We start from the raw sequence: 20,552 nt of genomic DNA on the forward strand, positions 1-20,552 counted from the left end.
AAGCAGCAAAGCTTCATTTTGTATTTCATTTAGGATTTTGGAGAATTTGGTAAGATGGTATTGCAAACGGAGGAGAGATGAAGATCAGCAGTCATCCAACCCTGGCAGTGGATAGTGGGAGAAAAACTAGGCAGAAAAAAAGAAACACCTGTCTACTGAACATTGATATTTTAAAAATAATTTCAAGTTCCGGTTGTTACATTCTGTAACGTTCTGTTCATCATTGTGGTTACTGCATAAGCACGTTTCAGCCGACGATCGGAGCTCATGCCTGCTGGTGACCTCCCAGGACCAAGCGTCTGCTGCAATCATTTTCACATACTGTAGAGAATATAGTTTTTCAAAAAAAACTTTTAATAGAAACAAACATACACTTTCTCAAATAAATACATTTAAATAGCTACACTAAAAACAATAAATGGCTTAATATTTTAGAGTATCAATAAATATATTATAAATATACAAAGAACATGGCGACAACAGGCACAGTAAATGACTTCACTTTAATGTGACTGACAGAGAACACAGAAGGAGGGATGAGCCCAGAACCACAGGTGTAGCTGACACTTGCAGGTAGGAAACATGAGTTTTAGTCCTGGGTATTAAAAACACATTCATAAAAACAGAAGCTTTAAAGGGGCCTTTGAATGGTCCATGTTGAGTTTTCACTGAGCAGAGCCCAGCACACAGCTCACACCCGTTAGGGGGCAGGAGTTAGATCTACTAACATGGAAACCACTGATTTCACTTTGTTGGTGCTTCTCTGTGCAGCACGTTCATTCTTGGTTGGCTAGTTGACCAACAGATGAAAATTTGTCCTTTAGAATCTCTGCCAGGCTAGTCATAGACTTCACATGACAGGGATGAAAACACAAAAAAGGCTAAAAAAAAGCCAAAGGGGAAATGCTTTCTGCAGCAAGTATGCAGCCACCTGGCCTCATTCAGTGCATTCTGCCCTTTATACATAATATCCCATAAGACTCACTATGGAGAACCATTGGTCCACTAAGTGGACTTCGGTGCAATGGGTTGACTTGGTGTCTACAATGAATGACATAAGCCCTGAACCGGTGGAACAGAAACGGTTCGTTGATTCTGTAGTTTAGTGTAGGATGACAGCCATATGTGAACCAATGAGCCCTGAAGGCCACAGATCCAGACACAAGCAGAACGCAAGCTGCTTTTGTGCTGACTTTAGAGGAACCGTGCAACCATGATTTTGATTGTTTGTTTCACCTGTCTTTTAAAAAACATTGACAATGAAAGTTCAGGCTTGTTTTATAGTGCAAGTTATTAATTATATAGCACAAATATCTGTGATCCAGCATCTTAGCTGTAACCTAAAACATCAGCTGGTGTGGTAAACACAACAACCTCTATTGAACTTCCTACTTCCCCTTCACCGGTCATCTCCACTGCATTTCTTCAAAGTGCCTTTCCAAATGGCAACAATTTAATAAATACATTTCTTTGCTTTGTTCTAACTTGGGAAATTTCAACAAAATAAACAACAATTAAATATCTGGAGTCAAAACATGAACAAACAGTGTAGTTTTTCCACTTGCAGGCAAAAGGCCTCAGCTGGACTCACGCTGCAGTAACTTAAAAGCCAAAGCCGCATGGATCCATCATTCTCACCCATCGCTCAACAGGCTGAGCACGATACAGGTTTAAACAGGGAATGTCTGAGTGTAGATCAAGTATGTTTTCCCCTGAAACAATGCCCTAACAATATGTTCTCATTACAGCTATGGGTCATATTCACAGAAAGGATTGTAGAACTAAAATGTAGTGACAATAAATTGCTTGGTTGTGGATGCTCAGTTCACTGAAACTTACGATATTTTATAGTGAGGTGCACATCAAACCTGAGATCAGACTCTCCACATAGAGGAACGCCACACACTAAACTGACTTAGGAACTATAGGTGGCCACACTGAATTATCTGAGGCAAAGGTGGTCTGAGCTGGTGGGGACAGCCTGTATTAATTGTTTAACTCAGCAAACCCCGCAGACGAGCAGCAATGTGGACGTCTTCACACCATGGTACACCTTCTACATGTTTGACACAAGGCTCTGGGCCACAGTGGGTGGTTTGGCACTTTCTAAGAAACATCCAATGCCAGAGCATGTACCACTCAGTCAACCACTGAATGTGTATTGGAAGTAGCTGAAGTCAAACCTCCAGTGACATCACGTTTGATTTAAAGCATTGGGACTTGTGCACAAAGTTCAGGCTGCAGTCCAGTGATGGTGAATAACTCCCAGCTGCAGCCATTGTCTGGTATTCATGTAGCAGCATCAAGCACATATACAAGCAGACAAAACGGAGACCTTCATTCTGAATGTTGCTTCAGTTCATTGTGTCGTTGCAGGGAATGCATCATCAGGTTTCAAAGTGCTGTGTCATGCTGGTCTCATCTCTTTTTATCACATCTGTGAAGAACAAGATGGAAATCTAGTTACATTGATTTGCTACGGCGACGTCTTCTGATACATAATTGCTTCATGGAGAAATAATGAAAAACATCCTCTTGGAACTTCTCAATAAACACGAATGATATACAAGTACTGAAAGTTATATTTTATTCCCATATTAAACCACTCCCTAATATTACACACAGTAACAAATGACACAGAAACCTACTATCTCCACTGTATAAAGACATTTGTTCACCAAGGACTACTGACCAAACTGACCTATCAACCAAACCAAAACAAATCCTATGGAGCTATCCCTAAACCTTTAAACTGTATTTTTAATTCATACACATTCAAATACCAAAATGTCTATCTATGGCCTTAAAAAACTTTTTAAGGCCATAGATTCCATTCACCTGTTTCAGATCTTTAATAATCTTCATAAGTGGATGAAGAGAGTTTAAATATCCAACTACTATAGCTGTCAAATTTTTCAGCTTCTAAGAGACAATTCATCTTCAATTCAAATAATACCAGCAAGTGGGCTGGGATGTGTTTTATCTTTTTTTAATTGTGTGTTTTACATGTTTTGGCAGTGCAGTCGTATCCTCAGCAAAGTATCTTGTTTCTGCTTTATCAGGATTTGAGCCACACTGGATGGAAACAGGTGTTTGAAATAAAATTCCAGTTTCTTTTGTGTGCATGATAAACAAACCTGCAAGTTCTTTCGTTTAACTCAAGTTCCCTGGACCTGCATTCTAAATGATTGAATTTGCAGAAACATTTACAGGTGAGAAGGTCCTGCACAAACAAGCGCTTTGCCCTCTGTGAGCAAGGTGTACAGTTACTACAAGAGAAGCAAAGGTGGAAAAACAGAGACATCTGAGCTACGGAGCAGACATAGACAAACCAAAGACAAATGGTCCAAGCAAATGTCTGGCTCAGCAGTCTGATTCATCCTATTCCACAAAAACATGTGCAAACTGATGAAAACAGTACATATTTTAGCTTGAAGCTGATTTGGACAATATGCTTATTACAGCATATGTAAACCCTGCTCAGCCTATAAGACAGAAGCTCACAGAACAGACACAACAAGGACAATGAGACAATAATGAAGTGTAACAGATACATCCAAGCAGCAGGATCAATTGCATATCACCTCGTCGTAGGCATGTGGCTTGAAAACAATCCAGAAAAATAACATATCAGTGTTTCTGTCAAGGCTAAAATGAACACCATCAGTATCAGTGCTTGTGTTTTTCTGGGCTATTGTATATAATCTCAAACAACCAAGAAAACAGCAGCAGACAGCCATTAATGTAGCTGCCCCCCTCATGGAGGCATCAAGGCGTACAACTGGCCCACATTGACTCTGGCCCCACAGCTTTTACCACCGACACAAAGAGGAACCCACACCTGGATGAATAGAAGGGTGGCAACACAGTCTGTTGATAGCTGACCCCCACCATTTAAACCTCAGACTAACCCCTACTACCACAAAGAATGCCAAGATGCAGGCAACTACACTGCTCAATGCAACGTTTGAGCCATTTTCTTTTTACACAACTTAAAAAAAGAGGCGAACACCACGACGCCTTCTGCTATAATTAGACCAGGGAGTAGTCAGGCTTGTGCAACCGAAGGGCAGACAGCAGCAGGTGCTCTGTAGCCAGTCCACATTAACCAGACCTGAGAGGGCCAGCAGGCCTCAGCCCTGACCAGAAGACTGTCCATGAGTCAGTTAGTCAGACAAGCACACAGTCAAAGAGCAGAAAAGAACACATACTTACTATTTCTTCACTTGAACACCTGGCTTTGGTCTGAAATTCAAGAACATTGAGGGCAGTTAAATCTTTCCTTTTGTCACAGTCAGCATTGTGTGAAAGAATGTCTCCTACCTGCAATAACACCTTCGATGCTCTGTGAAACTTAACTGAATGGTATGTTGAGACACCATTGGTCTTAGCCGCATTACCTTGAAGATAAGGACACAACGGTCCAGTTTAATACGACATGACTTTGAGCCATAAGTGCTGAGGCCTAGTTGACACAGGAACCAGAGAGAGCTACCGTCATGTTTCATGAACCACTGCTTTACTTAACGGAGTGGAGTCCATGTCCACACCACCATGACAGATGACAGATAATGCTTTATTGTCCAGTTAGGTGTAATTATTTTATTCTCACTTCAACACAAAGAACCGTTTTGACGCAGCTTACCTGCAACGTGACATTGCGAGATTCTGTGGGTACACACTCCATTGCTTCGTCACTGCAGCAGCCTCCACACCTGCTGAGTACCACACAGGAGGGGATATAGGCATGCTCAGTGTCCTCTGGATACTCCTGGAAGATGTCCACCAGGACCTCTCTGGGCTGACACACACTCTTGCTGAAGACGATGTTGAAAGGTATGACTAAAAGACAAGACCGTGAAAATGTCTTCATCACCATCTTCATTGCTGTGGTGACAGGTGAACAGTTTCATGTAATGCTGGAGGCCCTCACAACACATTAAAGCATGAATTAATGTTAGGAAATATCCTTTTAAAGGGCTGAATGCAAATAGCAGAAAATAGATCTGGGTTCATTTTGTACTAAAATGAGTCCACGTGTAGAAATCAAGGGAGTTCAGGGTGTATGTGACTAAAAAGACAGCAACTATACTTCTTGTGTGAATAGAGCACTGAGCTTAAACATTATGAGGATTTGAGTCATGCTGCTTCGTATCATTTCTACAGTTCCACTCCCCATAAAGCCCAGAATAATCCGACCCACCATACACTTGATCTGGTTTACCAGTGACCCCTGGTTACCTCATGGCCCCAGGTTTGTCAGAGCAGCTGGGATGTCAGGTTTTGTGGCACCAGCTTCATCTGTGATATGTAACCCTGGAAGCCCACCCCTGCGAGGCTGCCTCTCCCTAATACTATGGGCTGAGTGCCACAATCAGATTTACAGATGGCACATAGATGCATCCTTGAGAAATTCATTTGAAATGTCATTATCACAAGACCTTTGCCATAGCCATGAAAGTGCAGAAACATCATTACTCATGTAAGAGCATGTGACTGACTGAGGTTAGTGTGACACCTTTACACAAAAGACAGGCCACAGTTTACACGCACCTCAAAGGGATCTTGGTCAGCAGATATAAAACAGGTCAAAAAGCACAGACTCCTTGGTGGGTCTGATCTAAGACACTGGAGGAAGGTCCATACACCCAAATCTAGCTCCTAATCAGCACATCTTACATCATTCTTTGTTAGATCAAGCTGGTGATAAAACAGTCTTAGGCACCATCAATGCAAATGTCCAACTCATGTACAGTCTGCGAACTATTATTAACATGTTGCACTTACCCTGAGATTTACTCTTGTCCAGTCCCTTAATGCTGGCAGTCTGCAGGAGATGCACAACACAACAGATGTTTAGCACTGCTTCTTTCAACGTCAGGACTATGTAACACATTAATCATCTCCATTATTAACCAGAGGCGACTAGATGTGGATCAGTGTGTCTGCAAACACCCGCACCAGAAGCTTCTGATGGTCGGGTTTTGTACTGACTCATGACTGGAGACATACAAGTCTCCAGTCACATCTACTGTAAAGCTGCACCTTTAATAAAACGACTGCTTTTACATTGAAAGTATGCTGATCAAATTTTATTTTCAGTAAGGTTATTCCAAAAAAATGACACAAACTATCAGCGCCTATTTCTAGCCGTTTGCTTTTATTTTGAAAGGCTCGACACCGTTGGGCTGCTGTAACTGCTGAAGATATTGCGTGAGAAAACGGGCGAGTCCGTGGGAACGAGGGGGGCACCAGGTAATATACTGACAAGAAAGTAACCTGGCGAGAAACAAGAGCTGACACAGCTGTAACTACACATGAAACGAGTGCTGGGCTGTTAGAACTAAGCACAGCACGCTTCGTGCGTCTCAACGACGAGCAGTGTAAGCAGCTCATAGTTTCTCCAGTTTGATGGCAGAAGAGTAAACGCGCTGCGCGGCTCGTGCTTCGTCTCCTCTCAGGCTGAAAGGCCCAGACAGGACCGGCAGCATCAGCACAAAGCGACGCGCTCACCTTCACCACGGAGAAGCGCAGAGCCGCCGCCACAAGGATGCGAAGCAAACTGACAACAAAGTTCATGGTTGGACAACCGCACTTTGTAGTTTCACAGTCGACGAGCAAACAGCAACAGGACACGGTGAAAAAAATAAAAAGCAGAATTTTAAAAATCCATGGCAGATCTTGACAATCGAGAAAAAAAAGTCAATGCATGCCTTCCATGCACTTTTTCCGGAACCGTCCCTGCGTGTCGCCGCAGAGCTACGCAGAAAACCTTGAACTTAGAAAGCAAACAAAGGCGCTAGAATCCTTGTCAGAACACAGCAATCCTGGGATATGAATGAATTTCAGCGTAGACCGGGTCACCAACTTTCTCTGGGGTCCGTCCCAGTTCCCATTGATAGAGTAGCGTGACGCTGTGAACTACCGTGTGGCGTTGAGGGATTGTTTGCGTTCTTCTGTGAACCCCTTGTGTTTTTATAAGTGTCCGGTTTTTGTTGCGTTACGGTTTAAAGCATCACAGAGGATATTCGCGCAAGGCTGCGCGTGACAGTAATGGCTGCGGGTCGCGGGAAGGCGGAGGTCATCGACGTGGGTAGGACTGAACGTCTACGCATGGACGTGGGCGGGGCTCTACCTTTCAGCTCCGCCTCCTGGCGTCCCACAGCCTCTGACCACCAGGGCACCATATGAGTACGACAGCTGCACAGCGTAGGCCATGACCATGCTACATTTACGATCCATAGGAATTTGGGTTGTATTGCCTAATGGATGTCATTCTAAGCATTCTAAACACCATATGGTGTTTGCGTAGGTTGTATGGCAGTTTACATCTGTCATTCATACAGTAGAGCAATCTAACAAAAATACAGCAGACGTATAATTCAGAAAAGGATCGGAATAGTAAAATGTTTATGACACCAGCACATATTGGGATAAAAGGAACTTGGACACAGTGGACTTGATATCACACATCACACTGTTAGAACAGGGAAGCACACCATTGGCAAATGTGACAGTGAAACCTTTCATAGTATACTGAAAAATATCAAAGACAAGTGGAGGCAACAATGAAAATATGAAAGTATTGTTTCATTGTCATAACAACAATCTTTTTAGATGCATGTGCAGTCCTGATCAACTGCTATAACTATTATTGCTACTACCATTACTATTACTACTACTCCTCACCAGTCGATGGCGATAACGCGCCTTTCGTTGTTTATTGGAAGAAGAACACAGCCACAGTTCTTGCGTAACTCAATGATGGCGGCCATGGAGGAGCTGCATGTGCTGTTTACCGGTAAGTTTTGCGTGTAGTTTATCTTTGTTGTCTTGTAAAATACAATGACTGCACATATCGCGAATCCCCAATTCCCAATTTGAATCAATATAACATAAGTATAGTACAGATGTAGCAAAAACGTAGCACACTACCTCGAACAACTGGTAACAATGACTCTCAAACAACCTTATCTCGAACCACGTTTCCACGAAGCCCGCTGGCCGTAGCACGTTGTAAAAAAACGGGAAATGGCGAGAGTTATAGAGGGCGAGTTACAAACCTATGTGTAATCAACTACCAATAACGCCAGTGGGCTGCAGGACACTCACTCAGACAAGCAAACACGTGCTGGCTTTAAGCAGGAGGCTTCTCTTGGCTGTTTAGACGAGTCCTGTGAGTTTGCCTCCAAATGAATACCGAGAATGTCTATCTAAAGGTAGCAAGTGTGCTGGTAAAATTTGAAGATGATGCCAATATAAAGGCCAAAGGACACGGACATACCTTTGAGCCACCGATGGTCTGAAGAGTCACAACCGATGACGGACTTTAGACTAGGTAAAGTCAAAAGTCTGTACCTGTTGTCATAGTGTAGTTGGTGGTCTAGGTTTCTGGTGAAGGGCGTATTTCAGCCAAGTTGGCTTTTCAAATGTCTTTTATATGAACATCAACATTAATTAGTTTAAATGCATGGCTCCTCACCTTCTCATTTTCAGCTGTTCGCATCAAGAACGTCACAGCAAATAATCCGCCTCCACCTCACTACCAAATGCAGAGTTTATCATTGAAGATTAGCGTTATTGTTGGGGGCCTAACCCCTGATGAAACTGTGAAATGCATGGAAAAGTGCAAACTGCCATAGTTAAATAGTTAACCAGTTAATCTGAGTACTGCATAAATTCCCAAATTGAATCTAAAGCATTTAAAGTTTATCATTCAGGAATTATGATTTTCTCTGGAGCTGCTAGTGTATACAGGTGCTGGTAACTACAATCAGTTCTTGTATTCAGTATAAAATATATTTTTTATTTAACCATTTAAATGTCAATTTGTTTAAGCAATGCACACTAGGATCATTTATCAGTTGTTTCAAGAGCCGCAGGATGTTCAACCAACAGTAGAGTGGTCTTTGCAGACATATTATTCACAGCTGGAGCATGTGACTATATTCTCTTATGGCTGCATATTGCAGAAAGACAGTGGATCATGCCTTGATTCAGAATGCTGTAACTCCACAAAATTGGCTGTTAATCATGCTCTTATTCAGATTACTGTATGTCAGCAACAATGGTATGTTAGGCTGCCTTGCAATTGTTGGGGTCACCAGCATAGACACTTAATGTGCTTGGACACAGCTCTGAACAGCCAGCCTTTGTACCCTCCTTGTTCAAGGTGTCAGTGGTCGTCTTGTGGACAGCTGTTGGGTCAGCAGTCTTCCCCATGATTGTGTAGCCTTCAAAACTAGACTGAGAAACCATTTAAAGGCCTTGGCAGGTGTTTTGAAGTAAATGGCTAATTAGAGTGTGGCACCAGGTGTCTTCAATATTGAACCCTTTCACAATATTCTAATTTTCTGAAATACGGAATTTTTGACGTTATTAGTTGTCAGTTATAATCATAATTCAGTCAGTCTGTGTGTAATGAATGAATATAATATGCAAGTTTCACTTTTTGAATGGAATTGGTAAAAAATAAATACATAATACATAAACGTTTTGATGATATTCTAATATGACCAGCATCTGTATTATCTGTGGAATGCTTCCGAAGGGATTTCACCTCTTCATATATTTCCATAATGCGCTGCATGTGGGCTGTTAAACAACACCTACAATAGCTGCTGCTGCTCCTATTTTTCTCCTGGCAGTATAATGAAGGGGGTCAGGATGTTTCACAGATCCTAGAGATCTAAATCCTAATTTGCTGTGCTGAAGTTAGTTTTGATATAGTTATTCCAGTTTGTAACTCTCATATACAGTTTTAAGTTGACAGAACACATTTATACTATAAGAGCTCTGTACTTTTATAGGAACAGAAGCATTTTTCTTTTATAGATTTATAATTGTATCAGAAACTGCAGTAATGTAATGACATACTAGTTGATTCTGATTTTAAAAATTGAAGCTGAAGAATCTCCACTTTGTTACTGCATCTGCATTTTGTCTTATACAGTAACTGTATGTATTTGATTTAGGGGAGGATGTACAGCCATCATTTGAGGACTACAATGACCAGAGTGTTTCCAATGGAGGAAGCAATGATGAAAAGGATGGAGAGGAATACGATGGAGATGGTGACGAGAAGGGAGATGAAAGCAACATGAATGCTGGGTGGGCAGAGGCCATGGCAAAGATCCTGGGGAAGAAGACCCCAGAGAGGAAGAGCAGCATCCTTCTGAGAAACAAACAGCTGGACAAGATGAAGGAGAGACAGAAACAGGAGCAGCTGGAAAGGAAGAAACAGGTAATGACTGTTCTTGCTTGATTGGCCTTCAGCTGTATTGCATAAACTAAAGTCAGTCAAAGGTGAAATACAGGTAGGGCAGACTTTTGTTAATAGGCATCAGACCCTCAGAAAGCATTTGACAATACATTGTCTGTGGCTTTAACCTTTCAGAAACTAAATATATTGTTTAGATGAGAAGCCTTTGCTGTCTCCCCTGCAGAAGCTTTGTCAAGCTGTTACCAGCTGCTACTTGTCTGACTTTGAGTTAAACCATCTGTTAAGAGAAGTGAAGAATCTCTTCCTGTGTGTTTTGGTCATTGTCCCCTGTAAGAAGCTGCACAGGGCCAAATGCTGCACAAGATGATGTAAATAACTGTTAGCTACTTCAATGCTTTTATGATCTCTCATTTGCAGACACAGTGCTATCAGGTGTTCCAGGAACCCACCAGTTCTGTTAATGCAGATAAAATGTGTTTAATCTGATGTTCCGTGCTAAAATTATTGTATGGGAACAATGGAAATGTAACTCATACAGGAATGTTAAAACGGAACAAAGACTGAGTGAGTGGTGCATATCTAGGGCTGCAACTAACAATTATTTTGATGACTGATTAATCTGTTGATTACTTTTCGATTAATCAGATTTTACAAATAAAAAAATGTAAAAAACAGTATTCGATGTTTTGCTTATTAGAAATCGCTTGGCAGGTTTTTTTTCTCTTTAAATCTCAAACAATCCAGCGTTTGTATAATAAAACCCCAATATCCCAAAAAAAAACAAAAAACAAAAAACGAAGCACGCATAGAGTTGTGTTCCATTGTGAAGATCTGCAACAGGTGGTTTGTAGTATTTACAAACCACGAGCTGAACTCTGTATGACTTGCAGGTTAACTTTTTCTTGGTTTCACATATCACAGCTCAAGAAATTAGGGGGCAGCTTTCCTTTTTGATGCCTCTTGGTTTGTTTTCTCATGCATTTCGCCAGCAGCTGCATTATTTGCTGCTGCGCTGGAAAAGGAGCAGCCTGACTAAGCAATTATAGCAAATCATTCTCGATCAATTTCCGTTATCGATTTGTTGTTGCAGCCCTATGCATCTTTGTACATTTGCCCTTAAGCTCTACAGAAACCCAGCTGTCTGCCCTCCACCAATTAAGCCCAACCAACGTGAACCACAGCATAGGGTCTGAAGCAGAATCAAGCCTCCTTTGGGGTTGACAAGGCATTTAGTGACTTCCAGAGTAATAAACGTCTTTCACACAATGCCTAGAAGAACTATTTATAATTTGCAATGTAAATGAGGCGATTTTATTGCTCATGGTAATACCAAAATGATGAAAATACTTGTTTAATGTGCCAACACCTGTTTTGAGCAATTGATGTGAGTATAAAATGTTTTATTCATATAAGTGATTAAAAATCCGCTATCAATGATGTGGTCTGATTCCCATTTGAACCTTTTGAATACTGAAATATTCCTCGTTCTAACCCGCATGCGGCGGCATGTTAACGCATTATCTCCTGGATCAAATGTTCATTTCAATCACGGGTTGCAGTTTTAGGAGTGTTTGTGGAAAAAAGAGGAAACAGTGGTCACTGCTAGCAGCTCTGTATTGAAGTAGGACCTGTCCTATGCATTGGCTGCTAGTTGCATGTTGCCATGGGTCAGGCTACCTGCTCTTCAACTTGGTGGGTGGAGTGTTACTACAACAATAACCTTCCTGGGAAGGTAAACATTGTCTGCAATTCACAGACACATACTCCAGATCTGCCAGGTCTCTGAGGAGGCTGCAGCAGCTTTGTTCCCCAGTGTTGTCTGTTGCATACATTGGTACGTCCGTGGAGTGACCTGCTGTGCCGGCATGGTTCCCTTGTGTCCAGGCAGAACAGTCATCCACTGGCTCCAGGTTAAAAAGCGGTCTATACTGCCACTCAACATGACCTATGGATTAGTTGAAAGCATAATTGGTAAATTCAATGTGTGCGTGCGTGTCAGAGTGTGTAGACAGTTTGGTGACTTGTTAATGCATTTCGTCCAACAGGTTGACAAGAGACAAGCGTGGGAGATAATGTTCATGGAGAAACCAGACATAGTAAAGAACCGTGAAACAGAACGAGCTCTGCAGAGAATTGCTACAAGGTTTGTTGTTTTTCTCAGATTTTGTGTAACAGCATTTAAAGTGGCATATCTAATGTCAATGTGTGATTGTGTTTTGATGCTTAGAGGGGTGGTGCAGCTCTTCAATGCCGTAAGGAAACACCAGAAAACAATGGAGCACAAGATCCAGGAATTAGGTGGTTCAGAGAGGAAGAAGGCCAAAATCCTGTCTTTAGTCTCTAAAAAAGACTTTATTGACGTACTGAGGAGAAACGAAGGGGTGGCTGTAGAGTCCAGCAGGACGGAAAGACACACTGTAAGTTCTCACGTCTTGCTTTTTTGCTAGTTTGACTAAATGCATCCAACCTTAAATTGGAGACAGATTGCGATTTGTTGTAGACAATTACCGATTTTTGAGATAAACGGTGTTGGGACTGCAACAATTCATTTTTAAAAAAATGAAATTCATTTCAAAACATGGATTTAACATAATATATTTCTCTGATATTAAACCTAAATTTCAACTTAAAAATCACAACATAGTTATCTCAAGGCACTTTACAGGGTAAAGTTTAAGATCATACACGACTAAACCAACGAATTCCACATACAGCAAGCATTTAAATGTAATTAATTACAATTTGACAGCAACAGTGGAGAGGAAAAACTCTCTAATAAGGAACCTCCAGCAGAACCAGGCTGAATGTGGGCGGCCATCTGCCTCAACCGGGAGGGGGAGAGGCAGACAGGGGGTGAGGCAGACAATAACAGGGCAAAGGCAGGGCGGTTGGACCAGGGACTGGACACAGGCAGGACGGTTGGAACCGCAGCTGCCCATCAGACACAAAGCATGGAGTCTGATGATACCTATAGATGAGGCTAGAGTGGGGGAGAAGAAGCACTACTCTTACTCCAGCAACTACTGGGGACAAGGAGATAAGGTTAGTTAAACATAGAACAATGATAGGTTATTGGATAAAAGAGATACAAGAAAACAGAAGAGCTAATCACTGTTATACCTGAATGTAGTTGAAGGGAACCAGATATGTAGGACTGATATTTGTTTCTTACATATATAAGGTGGCATCTGCATGGCAATGGAAAAGTCCTAATGATATAACCTCGAAGAGACACGTACTGGACTGAGCACAGAACCCTCTGGAACTCCAAATCTAATCATCCTTAACATAAAGATTGAACACAGATTGAAAACTGCCTCCACCAGCTGGTGCTGCTGCTGTGTTTTAACGGTTGTTTTTACTTCTACGTCTTCTACTTCCACCTCTTGAGGAGTGCAGACGTGTTTTCTCTCTGCTCCCACTCTACTTTTGCTTGCAGTGTCCTTGTCCTGTCTTTTCTGAGCACCCTGATCTGCTATTCTGGAATAACAACTATTTTTGAACATGGAACTAGTTAACTGAACACTCAGCACATTGGATAAAATTTTCTCACAAAGGAAAGAATCTCCGGGAGAACCCCTCTGCCCCTCTGGGACTCTTGCCTCTGGTTACGTGCGAGATGCCTGGAATTCCTGGTGCCCCATGTGTCTGAAGCCTCTGTCCATCAAGGATGCAGAGGATCTATTCATATTTTGGACTTTGACAATAGGGCTACTCATGATTGGCCTTGGCGGTGCCTTGCTTTATCGGAAGATTGGAAAATCTACGGCTGACTTATTGGCACGTCCACCGGCTATGGAGCTACAAACGCCGATGAGGGCCATGGTTACTCAGCTGACGGAATTACACCAGAGGTTAGCCTGGATTAAAGGACTGACAAGTAACATCTCAGCTCGTTCGGAGGAATTGCATCAGAGGATGATGACCCGGATTGAGGGACTGATCAGTACCAATTTAGCCCGTTCGGATGCCCAGATTACAGGACTGACTAGTAAGATCTCAGCCGTTCGGAGGAAGACAGGAGACAGATGGATAACATCTGCAGACAGGCTGAACACTTGGTGAATATGGTGACAGCCGTGTCTGACAGGCTTGAGGAGATGTCAACGGTAACCCATGGTCCCACAGGAGGCGATGAAGCCCTGAGTTCTGACCGATTGGACTATTGATCTAGACAAATTAGTCATGGATTGTTAAAATGTACTAGAATTGGCTGTGTATTATTCTGTTCCTTCTCCCTCACCCCTCCTTTTCCAGGTCCAATCTAGCTCACCAGCTGTGCCTCTATCTTCTTTCCCTTATTGTGTCTTCTTTCAAGGACAACTGTTGGACTGGCATGTAAACATATTGGTCAGCCTCGGTCATACATCTATAAACAACACTTCACTATACTGATGCAGTATACAGTCTCACCATCTGCTCTCCGACCTTATCTATCTGTCCTGATGTATCCAAGAAAAAATTCCACCAAGGTTTCCACTTGTATTGTGCGCCACTGTGTGTGCGTGTGTTTTGTTTTTGTATTGTTTGTACTGCAACTTGCTTCCACTGTCAGACTTGGCGCCGGTCAAGCTGGCTGCTGATTAAATTTCCCCGCTGTAATAATAAATACTAATAAATAAATACTAATAAAGGCATTCTATTCATGACAGCATGGATGGGAAACAAAGCCTAACTGCACCCACATCCCGAACATGATCAATGACCGTGTGCTGTAACTTTTTGTGTGCAGACTAGTGCAGCAGAGGAAAAGCCCACCTGGAGTGTACTCACTGATGAGTTCATGATGGGAGCCAACATGAAAGACTGGGACAAAGCCAGTGACGGAGAGGAAACGGAGCACAAGACAGTGACATAACTTAAACTTAATATTAAAGACCAATTTTTTTTCAACACAGTGCATTACTGTTTTTACTTGTGTTCTTGGTAAAAGATCACTTACTTCAGAGTCTTCAGTGGTGTAGTGTCCTTATGTATGTGATGTACATAGACATGTCATGGAACCATGAATGTCTAACAGTGTAACTGTACTTTGGAGCAGTTTGATGTCGTCTAATTTTTGCTGAAGGCCTCAACCTTCTGCAGGTATGAAAAATATTATGAACATGCTGCATCAATGGTTCTTGTCACAGTAGCCAACAGTGTATGTGCATTGAACATTTTGTAAGGCCTGTGTGGGGCTACTGGTTAAATAGAGCTGCTGTCAGGGCCAACACCTGATGTGAACTGATAGGAAAGGCTTTTAGTGAAGCCGCTGGACTAACCTTCCTGCTGCATTATTTTCCTGTTATTATTGTTTCTTACTGATGTAGTTGCAGCAGAGGATTTAGATGAACCATGACTGTGTGACCTAATGGAAGCAGAGCTACACTTGACGCCTGTTTGTGCACTGAGCTGCTGGGAGATGAACCACAGCAGCCTCTTAATGCATAGTGGGGAACAGGCCAAATCCAAGCTTTGCCACTCAAACCTAATCTTGACTCTCTGAACTCTGCCGTGTATAAATGTAATGGTGCACTTCTGTTTCACAGCCAGGATCCCCCAAAGGCCGTTACTGGACAGTAACAAATGTTTAAAGAGTTAAACTTGTTCTTCGTTGGTTTTACAGAAGGTGACTGGCTGTGACGCCTTCTGTCTGGTTCGGCCTAACTTGGCCCAGAAGGAAGAAAAGATCTTCTGGTAAACTGCAGTGTATTCAGAATGATTTGATTTTCGGAAGTGCGACATACCCAGTCTACGTGTTTGTATCGGTTCCTCGCTCTGGACGAAATGGCCCGTCTCATGGCGTAAAGTCAGAGGAGACGTTGGCAACAGATCCAGAGCACATCTTTTACCACGAGTCCACTTTCTTTAGTCATGACTTGAATTTCTCTGAATGTTGCAAATGCTGAAAACCGTACTGGGAAGGTTTTGCTTGCGGATATCGTGTGAACAAGTCCTTGGGGCTCCATTAGAGGAAGAAGCGTAATCTACGGGCTGTAGGACCACGCGTCACGGCGCACCAGGGCCATACCGGAGCTGGTCCAGCAAGTCGTCTTAAGCTGCAATGAATGCCCTAGTAGTGTGGAAGTGAAGGGGTCCCGACTTCCACAGCGATGATCACAGCCCCGAATTGAAGCAGGCTGGTGGGGAGCGCGAGGTATTTGAGTCTCGCATAAATCCGCGGGAAACGCCAGCTGTAGCGCAACTGGATGGCCCGAAGGGAGACGCGCCACAGCGCTGTGCAGCCGCGCCGGGAGGGTTCTCTTGGCTGCTTCTGAACAACTATTACCTTGCGCACTCGGAACACCAGGGCCGCGTTTGACGTCCGGCGGAGGTTCAGCAAAACTTGGGCTGCGGGCTGTTTGTGAGCTGAGATCCAAGCTCTCTGATGCAGTGGCTACAAGGCTGTGCGTCCCGCTCACAACCAAACTTTTACGCTTTGAACTCCTGTTTTCGACTGATTTAAATGCGCTTGGTGCTAAGCCAACGCCGAGTTTCTTCTTTACGCGTCGTGGCGACTATTTCCCTGCGACTCCAAATAACGGCTCGCTTTTTGTGTCGAGGCACTTGGATGGATTGCAGAGATTCGTTATTTAAACTAGAAATCCGAACCATACCGTTTTTAGAGAACTACTCGGGGCCAACTGGCTCGTATGCCTAAACGGCCTCCACTTTGATTTCTGACCAAGGAATGTGTCTGCTTGGTGATATTTAACCCACCTCTGAGTGTTTTCCTAAAGCCGTTTTTTATTTAAAATTAAGGGCGACTGGACAAGATGAACCTGTGTATCATCAGCATTGTGTTCACTTTGGATTTAGTCGCCGTGGCACTTAGTTTGTCCACATGCAGTACGCTGGACATGGAACAGTTCAAGAAGAAGCGCATCGAGGCCATCCGAGGGCAGATCCTGAGCAAGTTAAAGCTCACTGCGCCACCGGAGGACTTCCCGGAGCCCGATGAGGTGTCCGGAGACATTGTCGCAATTTACAACAGCACCCGGGATTTGCTGCAGGAAAAAGCCAACGAGCGGGCGGCGACGTGTGAGCGACAGCGGAGCGAGGAGGAGTATTATGCCAAGGAGGTGCACAAGATCGACATGCAGCCTTTCCACCAGTCAGAAAGTAAGTATAGTGCCAGTGCGTACGTGTGTTCCTGAAGCTGAGCCACAAATGACGTCTTAAACATAGTTTGATTAATTTGAAATTGGGCTTGTGATTGTTTTGGAAAACCCATTACACTGGGTTTACACGGACTCCTCATAGAAATTCCAAGGAATACGAAGTCTTTTATTAAACCAGTGAAAATAGACAAACTAAGTAATTGGTTATTGCAGGTAATGTGTTTGTAATGTAGTGACTTTCTGCTAAAGCCTGTTTTAGCTCATAAGTACGTTTAATGGCAGCTGAACAGCACAGCATCTTTTTCATCAGCTGCTGGATGAGGATTGTTAGGTTGTTGGGTTACTCCAGGATGAATGACAGACCTTCTACTGTGGGTCAGGCAGTCTACAGAATGAAAGTCACTGAGAATCCCAGTAGACTTCACTCACTGGAAGCTTTGGTACTCATCAGGCCCAACCTGGTTGGTTCTTGGTCAGCTTGGGTTTAGACACCTTCAACACCTAGACTTTCTTTTGCCCTTGAAACATATCAAACTTGTTAATGTTGACCTTCCTGGGAAAGCACTGCCGTTAACTTTACTGTATGCATTAAATGTAGAATAATGTATCAGCCAATTCACAACAAACATGTTATGTATACAAAGGAAGTCTCAGACCGTACAAAATTCAAAATACAGCAGACCAAACCAGTCCTAAATGAATGAGGCGTGACGCCAAAGCTTTGAGTGTGTTGAGTGTGTAGCTAATGCTGAGTCAGCATGCATGAGGGAACAAGGCACAAGTGGCTCCCATTCATTCAGGTCTCAGATAAATGCAGGGCAGCACAGACTCAATGTATGGAATTTGCAGAGAACTTTACTCATACAGTAGTTGTTTGTTTGAACCCAGCTAGCTATGAGGTCTTGTATAAACAATGAATGGAAACTCTCAGGTCTGGAAGCTAGAGCCTCCAGGTCCCAGACAGGAGGCTCCAGTCAGCCTGGAGGATGCTTTCCTGTAGAGCATCTACCGATGCGTAGATTAACTCGGTTTAGTGGTCTTTACACCTGCTCTGTGTTTGCTCCAGTTTTCTCTGGCTGTTTCTTCATATAGACATAACATCACAGACGTTAAATATGTGGAGTTTGCTTTTGCTTGCTCATTTTTTACCTGTCATGATGAGAACGTTTGGTATGAAGTAATGTGAAGTGATTCTCTCATTCTCCCACCACCTTCAAACTGTCCATTAAATGGACATACACTGAGCCAGTGTTGGCCACGTGGTGCTCTCGTCTTCTACAAGCTCACGCCTCTCCCTGTTACGCACTTGAACATCTTTTTGGTTTCCAACATTACACAAGCGCTTTTGAGACGCCAACCAAACAAAATGTTAGCCTGGCGATCTCATGTCGTATGTTTGCAGCAATATGAAGCTGAGTCTGGTTTAGTAAAAATGGACGTCTATGACCATGGCTTAAAGTAGCTCACTTTCTCCTGAAGTAAACTAAGGCTCATAATCATAAGGTTCATAATCATTAAAACACAAGTGTAATGATGCCTGTCTCTGACAGCTGTCTCTGACAGCTGCTGGCTTATTCAGGTGGAGCAGAGAATGGCACTGAGGAGCGGTGAGGAGTGAGTAGACTTGTCACCCATGGGTACCTGATCTAGCTGTTAGTGAAATTGTTTATTCCCATCACGCGTTTCTCATGTTATTGTCCTTTTCAGCTCACATTGGACATATTGGATTTTTTTGGTCTCTATTTTTAAATGGTGGCCTTGATGTCAACAGTGATTGTGTCTCTCTTCAGGTTATACATCTCAGTCTGTGCCGTTGGCTTTAGACATCCATTTCCTGATTGTGGTGATGGTTACAGCTTTCTTCAATACACATAATTGATGGTAGGTGTGAGGTAAGACCAGGCTGAGCTTAGCTGCTGAGTGGAGCTTTAGGTCTGGATTTACAGCAACACATCCAGGGTTTCAATGTGACAATAAGGTGCATTATTATAATGGGCTTCAGCATGTTGAAACTGACTCCTAGCAACAGTCACACACATGAGCATTCTCTCTTGGTCAAGTGTAAACTTTACAGACATAAATTAATTTTTACCGTTGGCATCATTTTTCTAATGGTCAAACAAAAACTCCAATTTGAACCTTCAGGCCACATATAAACACAGATCAGCTTTTAGTTGGCACAGGCTTGTCAGTGCCGGTGGTCGAGCCGTCACTGCTTCTCTTCAGCAAACTGTTTACAGTCACACAGCGGCACTCGTTCAGCAAGCAGCTCCTATAGGTCAGATTTAAATGACATTGTTTGATAAAACATGTATTAACATTTTAAAAATATATGTTCTGTTTAGTCAGAAACATGATACAACGGTCTGTAAAGGGTCCAGTTGTAGTCTTCAGGTGGATAAACATCTTATATAGTTAGCACCAGTGTTCCCAATAACACAAGTTATGAGAGAAGTGGCTTGTTTTCCATGGGCTCCCACATCTGATGCTGATGTTTAGTTCAAACATGCCTTTTTTCATCTTCGTCATATTTCCTTCCGCTTTGTTATGAGAATGGCGTCAGCAGGAAGCTCTATCACGCTAATAGAGCCCCACTGTGCGTACATGAATCATATCATAAGGCCAGTGATTATGTCATCTTTGACTATAGTTAATATAGAGGAAGGTGTCCTGATCTGTGCATGTCGTAGAATCTGTGTGATGAACCAGGCTTAGATGTACTTCCAATGAAACCATGCTCTGGTCTACTGCCAAGCTCATGCACAACTTCAGGGTAGAATTTGGAAGGCAATAGCCTGTTGGTCCTCTCAGCCTGAGCTGCCCTCCGTGCCATTAAAGGGATTGTTTTACAGGAGTCTCATTTACAATGCCTGTTAGTTTCATCTTTAACATGTTAAGGAATGAACTCAGATTTATACATACCTAGAAAGGATAAGCTCTAGCTGCTGTGATAATGGTAGTGTAAGGCCACGTGGAAACCTGGTGTCGAGCTGTACCACACTGTGAATAATGGCGTCCATAAACACTCAGCAGTTCCTGATCCTGGTGAACCTTGAACTTTGAACCACACCACCAGAGAGGAGCCTGGCTTCCCCTTTCGGTTTTGTGTCCTTGGTCTGTCTTGTGATTTCAAGAGAAGCAATGAGAACGTAAAAGGAACACTGTGATGATATTTTGGTTAAAACTCTAATTAAAAGCAGTAACGTCACTTATTATGGAAATTATGA

At 42.8% G+C, this 20,552-nt stretch overlaps 3 protein-coding genes across 8 annotated transcripts in view; 2 read left to right on the forward strand and 1 right to left on the reverse strand.

The window, feature by feature from the left end:
- Nucleotides 1-8,569, reverse strand: part of LOC114842808 (vascular endothelial growth factor A-A-like) — a 103,110-nt gene extending 94,541 nt beyond the window's left edge. Inside the window, exons 1-7 of one of the 5 annotated variants that reach the window (XM_041067743.2) lie at nt 8,483-8,569; nt 5,788-5,827; nt 4,646-4,842; nt 4,324-4,400; nt 4,216-4,245; nt 3,138-3,602; nt 334-2,437 (exon numbers count right to left, since the gene is read on the reverse strand). In XM_041067743.2, the coding sequence (XP_040923677.1) occupies nt 3,581-3,602; nt 4,216-4,245; nt 4,324-4,400; nt 4,646-4,842; nt 5,788-5,827; nt 8,483-8,506 (390 nt within the window). In that variant the 5' untranslated portion in view covers nt 8,507-8,569 and the 3' untranslated portion in view covers nt 334-2,437; nt 3,138-3,580. Of the gene's footprint in view, nt 1-333; nt 2,438-3,137; nt 3,603-4,211; nt 4,246-4,323; nt 4,401-4,645; nt 4,843-5,787; nt 5,828-6,513; nt 7,073-8,482 lie in introns of those variants that run through there. The other 4 variants (XM_029128703.3, XM_029128705.3, XM_029128706.3 and 1 more) reach the window with 4 other exon arrangements.
- rrp15 (ribosomal RNA processing 15 homolog) lies at nt 7,646-15,111 on the forward strand. 2 transcript variants are annotated; one of them, XM_029128702.3, is made up of 5 exons: nt 7,646-7,801; nt 9,975-10,243; nt 12,268-12,365; nt 12,450-12,639; nt 14,955-15,111. In XM_029128702.3, the coding sequence occupies exons 1-5, from the start codon at nt 7,696-7,698 to the stop codon at nt 15,078-15,080; spliced, it is 789 nt and encodes a 262-aa protein (XP_028984535.1). In that variant the 5' UTR covers nt 7,646-7,695; the 3' UTR covers nt 15,081-15,111. The 2 variants fall into 2 exon arrangements, with proteins under 2 accessions (XP_028984535.1, XP_055359447.1); XM_055503472.1 differs by lacking the exon at nt 7,646-7,801 and adding an exon at nt 8,305-8,338.
- A 1,102-nt stretch (nt 15,112-16,213) lies between these two features.
- tgfb2 (transforming growth factor, beta 2) overlaps nt 16,214-20,552 on the forward strand; it is a 51,993-nt gene continuing 47,654 nt past the window's right edge. Inside the window, exon 1 of the mRNA XM_029128701.3 lies at nt 16,214-17,326. Coding sequence (XP_028984534.1) covers nt 16,981-17,326 — 346 coding nt within the window. The 5' untranslated portion in view covers nt 16,214-16,980. The remainder of the gene's footprint in view (nt 17,327-20,552) is intronic.

The sequence above is a fragment of the Betta splendens genome, chromosome 16, assembly GCF_900634795.4.
Source record: "Betta splendens chromosome 16, fBetSpl5.4, whole genome shotgun sequence".
NCBI lineage: Eukaryota > Metazoa > Chordata > Actinopteri > Anabantiformes > Osphronemidae > Betta > Betta splendens.